The sequence below is a fragment of the Hevea brasiliensis genome, chromosome 12 (genome assembly GCF_030052815.1).
Source record: "Hevea brasiliensis isolate MT/VB/25A 57/8 chromosome 12, ASM3005281v1, whole genome shotgun sequence".
Lineage (NCBI taxonomy): Eukaryota > Viridiplantae > Streptophyta > Magnoliopsida > Malpighiales > Euphorbiaceae > Hevea > Hevea brasiliensis.
Genome location: NC_079504.1, coordinates 58,043,319 through 58,056,593, shown reverse-complemented (window position 1 = coordinate 58,056,593; position 13,275 = coordinate 58,043,319). Strand labels below are relative to the sequence as shown.

The window sequence follows — 13,275 nt, the reverse complement described above, 5'->3', positions numbered from 1 at the left end:
AATTAATTAGTTTACTTAAATTTGTAAGTAATGAGGGAAAGTTGTTTTTAATTAGCGAAAATATAAAAATAATGTCTAAAGAATTAAAAATTAAAAAAAAATAAATTTAGATTTAGTCTCTACATATTAAAATTTCTATTTTTATCTAATAATATATTTTTCAAAATGCTATATTTTTTAAAATATATTAATCAACTAATTAGTTTCATTAAAACAGAGGGATTAAATAGTAATATTTTTTAAAATATAAGTAATAATAAATTAATTTTCTTAAAATAAAAAAATTAAATAATAATTTAAATAATATAAATAATAAAAAAATTTAATAAAAAATTAAATAATTTAATAAAAATAAGATATAAAAATTAAATAATATATTTTTAAAATATAAAAATTAAATAATTAATTTCGATAAAAAAAACAGGACTAAACAATAATTTCCCTAAAAAATAACAACGCTAACCGATTGCACGGTTCAAACAGTTGGAGTTCATAATAACTGGACGTGACCTCCCACACCATAGTATTATTTCCTCAATTTATTACACTTCACCATTCGGGCAAACCACCCCCACTTCTCTTCATTTTCCTGTCAGAAGTGTGAAAAAAAAAATGGCGAAAACCAGAAGTCTGAAGCAGAGATCAAACCATTTTCTTTTTAAGTTAAGCTTTAACCTCGCTGGTCCTTAACTACTGACTCCGAAGCTCGAACCCACATTACCAGCTCCTCCTCCGAGCCATGGCTGCTGCCTTAGAGTGCTGGTCGAGCAGAGCCAGCACCGATGAGGACATGGTGGAGCAAGTCCTGATGCGAACCCAAGATAGATCAGAAACCACTTTACAGCCAGATAGTTCCTCTTCTTCTTCTTCTTCTTCAAATCTTCCAATCAAAGACCCATCATCCTCTGTGATGCAGAAACGGTTTCAGCGACTGAGTCGAAACGTGTCGGAGGCGATTGCTTCGCTTAAGAACTCGCTGAATCTTGACTCAGCTCGTGACCCACAAGTACAGGTTATGCAGCAGCAGCAAGCACCGCAGCAATTTAGTAATAATGGAACTAAGATTGAGAGTTGCAGGAAGGTCGTGTGGGCTAGTGTTGTAAGGAACCTGACGCAGCTGTACCCAGGTAGCCAGTTGCCGGAGAAGCTTGTGTCCAACATTAGGAAGCATTACGATTCTTTGCCTCTCAGGTTTGTGCTTACGGCTTAGTGGAGGATTGCATCCTATATTTAAATTTGGGTTCTGTTTGCTTTCCGCGAAAATGCAGGAAAATAAGATGAAAGTGAGTTTTTTAGTGTCATGTTTCTGTTTTTAAAGCTAATGCAACAATACCATTCTTTCTTTTCTTCGTAGTCTATTAAAAGAAGGAGACACATATTAACCAGTGATTTTCTATTCACTCAAGTTCTTCTTCTTCTCTAGTACTTTCTTTTCTAAGAAAGAAATTTCTAAATTGTTTGCAGAGTTTTGAGTTTCTCTTCATTAGTAATTTGTAATTTTTTTTCTGGTATTTCTGCAGTTACGCACAGGCAGGATTTGATATGAAAGATGTGTTTCTACACATAAAGTTGATAGAGCAGGCATCGGTGGATGAGCAACCAGCAATAATGATACAGGAAGTATCTGATGATGAGATACAGGGTTCTGTATTCAAGCTTACATTTGCTTGTAACTCTTCGATTTCTTGGCCAGTAATGTCTGGTGCATTAGATAGCGCTTCCATTTGCTGCAAGAAGATTCAGATCTTTGAAAAGAAGGGGTTTACTCTTGGGGTAGTTCTTATTTTAGTTCAAGCTGGGCAAGAGAAATCATTCAAAACTCGGATCGAAAGTGCTTTAAAATCTGCTATAAAGAAGCCCAAACCTACTGCTGTGAAGCTTCCATTTGGGCTTTGTGGTTGCCAAGAAGAGAATACTAGAGGGAGAGATTTTGGTGAAATTGAAGAGGATTCGAGTGAACAGAATTACAGGAATGCAACTGAGAATTTAAGTGCGAAGATTCAGCTTGAGATGCCCTTGCCTACTTCATCGTTTGTCGTATCAGTAGATGAATGGCAAACGATTCAGTCAGGTGGAGATGAGATTGGGAAATGGCTTTTGAACTCTGATAATCTTGAGTTAATGGATCAGACTGGGCCTAATTCTTTTAAGGGAGTTTACAAGGGCAAAAGGGTTGGAATTGAGAAGCTCAAAGGATGTGAGAAAGGGAATTCTTATGAATTTGAACTCCGGAAGGACCTGTTGGAGTTAATGACTTGTGGACATAAAAATATCCTGCAATTTTACGGCGTTTGTGTTGATGAAAATCATGGCTTATGTGTTGTAACCAAATTGATGGAAGGTGGCTCTGTTAGTGACTTAATGCTGAAGAACAAGAAGCTTCAGACTAAGGAGATTATAAGGATTGCTGTTGATGTAGCTGAAGGGATTAAGTTCATGAATGATCATGGTGTTGCATATACAGACCTTAACACACAAAGGATTCTATTGGACCGACATGGTAATGCGTGTCTAGGGGACATGGGTATAGTTACTGCTTGCAAGAGTATAGGTGAAGCTATGGAGTATGAAACAGATGGTTACCGTTGGCTAGCCCCAGAGGTCAGTAGTATATCCCTTGGTCACAATTTTCCAAATTAATAATGGTAAAAGATGTCTAGGTTGATCATGAATCGATTAAACATCTCTTTGCTACAACTTCAAACCTAGAAATTTTGGAGTTCAGCATGCATTATCAGCGTTACCTTACTCCCTAAGGACATTGAAAGTACTCAATTTTGTTTTGCATGGCAATAGGGAAAATTTATATTATGCTTTCGTGGATTTGAAAATGAGATTGGAATTATTCTTAAATTATATCATTTCTATCTTGGAATAACCTTTCTTTTTTTCCTTGTGGCCAAATGCCTCATGGGAAACTTTGCTCATTGTCTTGCTATGATGTGGACTGTGGTCGGAGAAAATTTTGTTTTGTAGGGTATGGTTATTATAGGTTAGAGGTTATACGTAGATGTTGCATTGTTTGTGTAACTGGATTTTAATTATTTGGCTTACTTATTAAACACTGTTACCTGTCAAACAGCAGCAATAACAACAACAAAAATGTCTTAATACAAAACTAGTTGGGGTTGGCTGTATGGAACCTTTTTTGCCATTCAGCTCTTAGATACCAAATCTACATCGATATCCAAAACTTGTAAACCTATCACTATAAAACTGTAATTTCTTCATTTTGAGCTCTAATGAAGTACTGCAATTTCCTTTTCAAAAGAAAAAAAAAGGGTATTGCAAATTCAGCTGGAATAAACAGGAATAATTTATAATAGAAACTCATTAGCGCATCCAAGGACATTGTTTTGATTCAATGCATGCGAATGCTTTAACGGTTTAGTGAAGAGACTTTATATCAATTATCCAACATAATTGCTTGACCATGTGGAACATGTCTTCATAATTGGCTTAGCTTTACATTTCAATATGGTTTATGCCTTCGCATGAGATCTCTATATAAATTGTTGCCACTTTATAAAAAATGGTTTATTTAATGGAGCCCACTGAAAGGATCTTTTGAACTTTAAACATGATTGGAAGTTCTTTTCCACACCTAATCTGTAAGCCACCATGTGGACACAACTTTTTCCAATTCTTTGCACCTATTGCAGCACACAGACATGATGAGAAATCATCAGTTTGATTTTTGATGTGATTCATCTTAAAAATAAATTCAACTAATTTTACATAGTGATTGTTGCATGCATATATATAATTTATGGTGATTGACAATTATGTTTTTCCCTTATTATTCTGGTTGAAAGCAGATCATTGCTGGTGATCCAGAGAGTGTCAGTGAGACATGGATGAGTAATGCATATAGTTTTGGCATGGTGATTTGGGAGATGTTGACAGGTGAAGCAGCCTATGCTGCATGTTCACCTGTGCAAGCAGCAGTTGGAATAGCTGCTTGTGGCCTGAGACCAGAGATTCCTAAAGACTGCCCACAAATCTTGAAATCTCTGATGACCAAGTGCTGGAATAATAGCCCATCAAAGCGTCCTCCATTCTTTGAAATCCTATCGATTTTATTACGCTTCAGCAGCAACAACAATACTAGGTAAAATTTGAAGGTTGTTTGATTAATATAATTGAATTTTGTGTAAAAACATGCACCTTGTCACGTAGGTGCTGTGATGTATAATGTAGATTTTGGAAGCTTATATAGCATAACTGGAAACAAGAATGTTCATCCTTTTATCCTCAGGAAAAATGAAAAAGAGTGAAGAATGTGTCTTGATTGCTTATGCTTTCTTTTGAATATTATCATGATGGCAATGTGAATTCATGAAAAAAAACATGATTCCATGTTTGTGTTGTCATGAATGACCAAGGCATTTCATTGTGGATGCAAAAGGAAAAAGGAGAAATAAAGAAAAACAGAAACTAAACAAAACTAAACTAAGGGGAAAACTAGATTATATATATATTTGTGTTGTTTTGGGTCTACAAGTTTTGAGTGATACAAGGAATTTTGTGTCCTAAAGTTTCCTTTCTGTTCATGTAGTGGCTATCTGAGGGACCCATGAGGGGTCCCTCATGTTTTTTTGTCCTCCAAGAGATGAGAATTATTTAGTGAGATTCAAATCTAAGAGGCCCCAACAAAAATCTTAGATTGTTGGACGATAAGATTTTTAAATTTTATTTTTGTTAATAATTTAATTTTTATTTTTATTTTTATTAATAAATTAATTATTATGACCAGTGAATTTTAAAGATAATTTATTAATAGAAGTGAATGTGAGCATTAAATTATTAACAAAAATAAATTTATAGACTAAATTATAACTAAATTCATACAAGAAATTAATCTGAGTTTTGTTAAATATAAAAGATTTCGATATAATTTACCCTAATGTATATAAGATTCAAATGTAATCTAAAAGTCCAATAAAAATCTTAAATTTTTGAGTAAATTATAACAAAATTCTTGAAATTTAACAAATCTCACATATTAATTTCTATTACCGATTGGATTTTTTAAATTTTATTTTTGTTAACAATTTAATCTTTATGTTTTTACTTTTATTAACAAATTCATCATTATGATCATTGAATTTTGAAGATGAATTCATTAATAGAATTAAATATGAGAATTAAATTGTTAATAAAAATAAAATTTATGGACTAGATCATTACAAAATTTATACCCAAAATTAATATGTGAGTTTTATTAAATGTGAGATATTTCGTTATATATATAGAGAGAGAGAGAGAGAGAGAGATACTTAATATTGAAAACATACACCAATGAGCAATGAGTTGATTTAATGAAATTAATAGTAATTTTTTTTGAATCATTTAGCTAGTTTTGGGATGAGGTCGTTTTGATTCAATTTCAGTTCTGTTGTCCCAGGCTGAGGAAATTTGGAACGTGAGGGATCACATTAAGTTTGTGATAGAAATAAATAATAAGTAAATTATTATCAAATTTAAGATAAATTTAAATAATAGTAATAACAAATAAATAAATTCAAATGTACATATTTTAATTTTCATAATGCCCTAATTTTGTGAATATTTTACATCAAAATGTGAATGAACTCTTAAAAATGCGTCAATTGCATGTGAAGAGCTAGAAGCATGGGTCATATTTTCTGTCAAAAGTCATAAATGAAGGGTGCATATGCATGGCATGTGTATTTTGCCTTTCAGCTACAAGGAAAACTCCTAAAAACTCGCTTTCTAATAATTTCAGGCTTTCAGCGTCTAAATAGGTACAACAACAACTCCAACTTCCATAATTAATTTAATTTTGAATATCCAATTGATTGCTTAATAGTCAATTATAGTTAATTTATATAATTAATTTATGTTAAGTGTTTAATAAAATTTTATTCATCACTATAAATAAAATACTAATAGAAATATTTATTATATAATATATTTTATTATTATAATAAATATATAATTATTAATTTATTATATTATATTATTTATTTTATTATTTAAATAAATATATAATTTTTATTTATTATTGAAACAGATAAAAGAAATTAAATAATATAAGAAAATATGGATAATGTGTATATATGTGTCCTATATAATATAGATATATATACAGATTAAGATAAAGGTAAAGTGATATGTTTATTCTACAACAACAACTAATTGAAAATAACTTTAATTCACAAATTTTGAATTGTAGTAGTTCGGGAGGAGGTATATTAGTTGAACAATAATTGTTTAATACTTTTATCAAGCAGGTTTAAAGTAACTGCTAGGCATAAAATCTTTATCGGCTACTTTAAACCTCTAATTCACATTAGTTATTTCAAACTTTTAATCCAAACACTGTTTACAAGCATTCTCCTTTCTACCCAACTTTTAGGATTTGAAGTCTCATATATATATATATATATATATATATATATATATATATATATTTCAAATTAATTTCAATAATATTTTTATTATTTAAATTAATTTTAATATTTGAGTAAATTTAAATTTTCATATAAATTTAAAATCCTTAGTAATTCCTATACTATAACTTTAATTAAGTATAAAAGTTTATAAAAAGTAATTAATTAAAATAAAAAATTAATAAATAAAAACTCTAAAATATAATTAATTTATAATCAATTTATAATAATATCTATATATCTATATAATATATAAATGTATAAAGGAGATTGAACATTGGGTTTTTCAAAAATATCCACATAAATTTATTATAATAACAATAAAGGATTATTTTATTTTTTTTAAGTATTAATTTATTTTAAATTTTTATTAATTAAAATTTATATAAATTTTAAATTTATATAAATTTAAAATTTTTAATTAATAAATTCTAATCTAAATATAATTAAGTTAATAATTAAAAAAAGACAACGTCAAAGTAAAAAAAAAATTATAACTTGATTAGAATATAAATTTTTCACTAAGTTGAATCTATTTAACAACTAATGTTTTATATATACATAATGGAAAATTTTGTCAATGATATTAATTAATTGAATATAAATCCTTAATTAAATTGAATTCTATTTAACAATTAATTTTTATATATAAATAATTAAAAATTTTGTAAACAATATTAATTAATTAATTAATAAAAATGTAAATTTAACTAATAAAAACGTATTTATAGTGATAAATATAAGAGTTCGTTGCTAATAATATATATTAGTGACAAAAAATTTTCGCTAATTCACATTACGGCTTCGTTGATAACTTTAACGATAGCATTTTCGTCGTTAATATATTTTGTAAGAAAAACGCAATGAAGAGACTAATGATTAGTGATGAAAAATTCGTCACTAAATCCATAAATAATTTCAATCTCAAATATTATTATATTTAATATATAATAAAATTTTAATATTATTTTAATAATAATTCTACTAATACTAAAAATCATATTATAATTTCTAATATAATAATTCCATAATCTCAACCATATAAGTATTATTAAATTATTAAAAATTATTTAATTTAACAAAATAAAACTAGTAAATACCTTAAATACCAAATCTCACTTCTACTAATTTATTTTTTTAATTATTTTAAATATTTACTGTTGTCCTTATAGCAATCCAAGAGGAGGGGTGAATTAAGCATTAATTAAAAAAATTTGAAGGGTCGGTGGAGATTGAAATGCACAAAAAAAAGGAAGGAAAGAAAGAATATAAGAGATTTTATAGAAGTTCGGCTATCTCAAGCCTACCTCCTCTCCTCTTGGCTTTCCTTGAGAGTTAACTCCATTAAAATTCTTCTTTGGGTGAAAAATAAACCCCTTACAATCATCGCAAGGGCAAACCCTTACTTTTTTACAAATCTTTTTATACTCAAGAGCAATTTAATGCTCTATTACACTTAAGTTACAATAAACGCTCACACAATCTTGAATAAACTCTCAGAACTAAGAAATTATAGCTCAAACTATCAAGCTCTCAACAATCAATTATAGTAGCTCAAGTTCTATAGAGAGAGAAGAAGAAAAACTTTTGAACACAATAAATTCTCAAAAAAAAAAAGTTGTTATTGTTTTCCTCCAGTCATAAATAGTCTCTATTTATAATTGTATAAAGAAAATGACCACTGCGGGTAAATTAAATGCAAAAATAGCTATTTAATCACCTAAAAACCCATTTTATCGAGTTGTAGAAACCCAAGTTTAGTTGTCGAAGTTCCTTACTTTAGTTGTCGAAGGTTGAGGCATCAAAAAACATCATTTAAAAAGTGAATTTTGGCTGCCGAAGTGCTTTATGGACAAAAAGAGCACTTAGGCTTTCAAAACTCAAAAACCATTATTTAAAGAGTAAAATTCGGCTGTCGAAGTTCCCAACTTCGGCTACCGAAGTGCTTTCTAGACAAAAAGGCACAAAAGGGTACTTAGGTTTTAAAAACTCATAACTTTTTGACCTGAACTTCGATTTTCGATCCTTTTAAATAGTTAGAAAGCTAATTTCATAAACTTTTCAATAAAAACACTTTCAAAAACAAATTTTCATTTCTCAAAAGTGAAAATTTCATTTTACTTCCCCTTGGTTAAGAAAAAGTTGAAAATAGAGACACTAAGAAATTTAAAGAAACCTAGACTTAAGTCAATATAACCAACCAATTGAGATTTACAAGATAAAAGAAAATTTTATATTATAGTGTCTTCTTGACCTTTGCTTCAAATTCTTGCTCTCTCTCAATCTTGATTTGAAGCAATTTCTTAATTTTGAACTTAGGACCTACAATCTTAACACATACACTTCTAAGATAGATTAGAAGCACATTAATTATTTATTATCATTAAAATATGGATTAAGATCCCTAGGTCCAATAATCTCCCCTTTTTTGATGATGACAAACAATTAGTGAATGAGAAAAATTAAGCATAAGTAAAGTGTGTGTTTTTCAAAAAATCTCCCCCTTTATGTTCTTCCCCTTTCAAAAACAATTTATGCCTTAGTAATTAAAATTTGGAGAGCACATAAGATAGTTTTTGACTCAATGAATGCAATGCCATAATATCATGATCCTAGATGAATAATGATGCAAAAGTATTTCTATATCAATAACAATTCAGAATATGTATTATAAATATATCAAAAAGCATCATATAAATATACCAAAAACATGTATTCTACTAAAAAGCATGTATACCATATATACATCATATAAATATACCAAAAACATGTATCCCATTAAAAAGCATGTATACCATGTATATATCATGTATATAGCCTAGAATCTGGAACTATACATCCACTATCTACCAAAAACATGTATCCCACTAAAAAGTATGTATACCATGTATATATCATGTATAAAGCCTAGAATATGGAATTATACATCCACTATCTACATATCTCCCCTTTTTGGCATCATCAAAATGTATTCCAAGAGGGAAGATGTACAAGGTTTTGTCTGACAAGGTTAGCATAAATGAACTAGAGAAGCATAATTTAGGTAAGTTTGTAAAAAATTTGATTAAGAACAATATATTAGCAATAGGGCACACAATCATAAGTCTTAGGCTCATTTTACGCATAAACAAACAAATGCATAGAGTAAAAATAGTAGCATTAATCATTTTTCTAGGTTATAAGAAAATTTTGATAGAAAACTCCAAAACAAAACATTAATTCATCAATTTATAGGACTATCTCAAAAAGAGTAAAAAACAACATTATGGCTCAATACAAATTTAACAATTCATGTGAACAGGAACTGTAAAACCAACATTATGTCTATTTAAAGCAACACAAATGATGAGTTCATAGAATCAAAATGTACAGGCCTAAAGCAGTATACAAGAATCTTAAGACATGTACATTACACCTAATTTGCATGCCTTGGAGGACTTATCAGCTCAAATTTAAATGCACATCATAGTTAATCATTATTAAGCAACCAAAAACGAAACAATATATTGCCTTGAAAACCATTTATAACACACTTCATATATAGCATAAAAAGGATACATCATAATGCAAAATGTTCATACAATTTGTTTAAGTAGGGGTTTCTAAGCTATAAGATAGTCTTTAGCAACAATAATATTGGATGATTAAAACTTACCCAAAATGCAGAACAGAGAGAAGGTAAAAAAAAGTAAAAAATGAACACAATAAAGCCCAAATCTCCTCAATACTATTTGATATAAATTGATTAGAAGAAGAGAAATAATTATTTTGGGTTGAGAACTCAAAATTAAGAAACAGGGGTATTTTGGTCATTTCACAGGGTGACATGTGGCATCATGAGATGGTGACACATGGCACTACATATAAGCTTGCCATATGTCTTTTAATCATGTAAGATGATCAAAGTCAAGATTAAATATAGGTTTGACACTTGGCACAATGTGATTGGGTCAATTAAACCTAGAGCCAATCAGATGGTGACATGTGGCAAGAGTTTTAAGTGGTGACCTAGCTATATAATGTGTTGTTATGAAAAACTAAAAACACAAGCTGCTACTTTTCTTTGGTGCCGCCACCCAAAGAACATCTCCCCTCTCTTCTTCTTCATCTCTCATCAATTCAAAGAGATTTCCCAACAATCTCATGAATTAAAAATATTAGAAATCATTTCTAGTGTCCTGTTTACATTTGTAATCTCTCAAAAGGCAAAACTTGATTTTCTAATTAATTGGGAAAGCTTTAGAAGCTGTTCAAGGGTTGTCATTGGTGATCTTGGTGTGGACAAGCTAGAGGGACAACACTTAGTGTCCTAAGCGCATCCCAAAGGTGCCAAACACACTGTAGTGCATCAAAAAGGTTATTGCACTTGTTCTTGATCTAATCTAGGGTTCTAAAGAATTAATTTGTTAATTCAAAAATCTTAAATGGAAAATGTAGATCCAAAAATATATTAAAAGAGTTTTAATATACTGTTTATCATTGAAATCAAATAGATAAAAATAAATCTTGCATGATGCATGAGACCCTAGGTGAAAAATTTTTGAATTCAATGATCTAAACTTGTGTTTTTCATGCTTCTGCTCCTTCACTTCCTTCAAATATCCACTAAACCCTTTAAGAAATTTTGTTTGTTTAAGCTTGAATCACCAAGTCTTCTTGCTCCCTTTGCTTAGGCTTCTAAAGTGATACGGTTCTAGGGTTTTTGCTTGCTGTCTTTTCTTCAAATTTGAGAGAGATTAGCTGTTGAAAGGAAAAAGAAAGGAGAAAGAAATGAAAATGAATGGCCTACTCCATGAAGGAGGAAGATAAAATGATTTTGTTAGTTATTACCCATTGGTCCTTCACCTTTACCCATTGGTCAATGAGCTTTTTATTTCCTATTGGTTATTCATTTTTTTATATTATTATTATTACTTTTAATTTTTCCTTTCAACTTAGTAGTTAATTCAAGTTAGCCCTCCAATCTCTTGCTTGCCCCTTAATTTATTAATTAATTTAATTTGGTCCTTTAACCCTTGTGGCCAAATTTCTAGGTATGAATAGAGGCAATTTCACAAACAATTAATTTTGCAATTTATATGAATACCTTTTAGAGTAAATTTGAGGATATTACATAACCTAAACCATGCAACAAAAAGGCCTAGCACCAATCACTATAAACCCTAAAAATACAACTCTAAACACCATAGTAAACTTACAGCTTCATTATCCCAAATAAAAAGGTGAAAGAATTAGAAGAAGAAAGAAAGAGACAATAGAAGGAAAACCACTAGTGAAGGCTCAAAGCAGAGCCGTCCTAGCTCAGTTAGTTGCTGACTCGAGCCAACATGATGACCATTTTGAATAAGAAAGTGAGTGGAAAGAAAAAAAGGATTCCAGCTCATGAATACCCACTTAGAAAAGAGTAAGAAAGATAGAAAAATAGTTGCTAATGCTATGACAAAATGAGTAAATGAGAAGTTGCATAAGATGTTAGAAGAGTTTATGGTCATGTTTAAAGCCAAAGAAGCCTTAGAAGGCACTAGTTTGAAAATCATTTCTCCATTCTCCCCAGAAATTTAAGCAAAAAATCATCCTTCAGAAGTTTATGATGTCAATAATGGCACTTTATGATGGAACTGGGAATCTTAGGGACTATGTGATTAACTTATAAAATGTTTCAGACATATTATGATGCACTATTATGTAAGGTTTTTCCAATCACACTCATAAGAGCAGCTTAAACTTAATTTAACAATCTAGAAACTGCCAGTGTAAAATCCATTATGGACTTAGCCAAATCTTTTATAAGCAAATTCATCACTAGCATTCCCATAAGAAAGAGACACTGAAGGAATATGTTACTAGATTTAATGCTAAAGCATTATAGATCCCTAACCTCAATGAATCTCAAATCATGGAAGCCATGCAAAAGGGATGATGTGCCTCATCATGGGGCTGAAAACACCATTGGACAAGACCATTTATTTAGAGAGCCAGTCATCTGGAAAGGGTTTAATAAATTTTAATATGGCATGTTTAGAAGTTGCAGTTTAGAAGAGAAGAAGGATGCTTTATTGTTTCTCAAATTAAAGACCAAGTCCATAAGCATGTGGGCCTTTTAGTGTATGAAATCAGGGCTTTTTATTCTTCAAAATTAATGGGTTTTGGTATCCATAAGTAGAAGTGTTGACTTTTCAAACCTGATTTGTTTAGGATTCAGTTTAAGCATCTTTGACTAGTATTTAGCTTGGTGCGCCGAAGTTTATTTCTTAATTAGTTTTCCTTATTATGTCTTTTTTAGGTTTTCCTAGTTTATTTTGTATCAGTGTCATTTAAATCTTCCTAAACTCTATAAATAAGGGAGACTTTCATTTTAATAGTTAAATAGATTTTTTATCAATAGAATAAAGTAATGTTGATATTTTTCCTTCAATTCTTATCTAAATATTCATGTAAGTGGCAAATTAACTTGTCCCAAGAACTTATTGTGACACCCCTTACCCGTGTACAGTATACCCGAGTAAGTAATGCCACACGGTGTACCGGCACACTCTAATATTCCTCAATTAATTTATATCATGCTTTTGCATATAATTTATGAAATACAATTTATTTAAACCATTTATCAAAAGTATCATTCATTTAAGGTTCCGAAAATTTTAAAGAAAATCTAAAAATGGAGAAACTGTTCTTGAACTGTTAAAAACACTTCCTATATTCTTATTCATTCATCTCAACTCCATTTATCAAAATCTCAATATTTTTCAGTTCACATTCATTTCTCAATCATTCATTTCATGTGATAATCATATATATATCACAGATAAACATTCACTTTTTCATTTACAAACACAATTCTCATTATTTACATGAGCAT

General features: G+C 29.8%; 1 protein-coding gene across 1 annotated transcript; it reads left to right on the top strand.

The window, feature by feature from the left end:
* Positions 1-560: 560 nt before the first annotated feature.
* Positions 561-4,296, top strand: LOC110669158 (uncharacterized). Its single transcript, XM_021830663.2, has 3 exons — positions 561-1,191; positions 1,521-2,601; positions 3,819-4,296. The coding sequence occupies exons 1-3, from the start codon at positions 740-742 to the stop codon at positions 4,113-4,115; spliced, it is 1,830 nt and encodes a 609-aa protein (XP_021686355.2). The 5' UTR covers positions 561-739; the 3' UTR covers positions 4,116-4,296.
* The last annotated feature ends 8,979 nt before the right edge of the window (positions 4,297-13,275 follow it).

Bases quoted from the DNA above. Each gene is read 5' to 3' on its own strand.
- LOC110669158 (XM_021830663.2), top strand. From the start codon at position 740: ATGGCTGCTGCCTTAGAGTGCTGGTCGAGCAGAGCCAGCACCGATGAG. The intron at 1,192-1,520 runs GTTTGTGCTTAC...GTATTTCTGCAG, and splicing joins TACGATTCTTTGCCTCTCAG to TTACGCACAGGCAGGATTTG. The intron at 2,602-3,818 runs GTCAGTAGTATA...GGTTGAAAGCAG, and splicing joins ACCGTTGGCTAGCCCCAGAG to ATCATTGCTGGTGATCCAGA.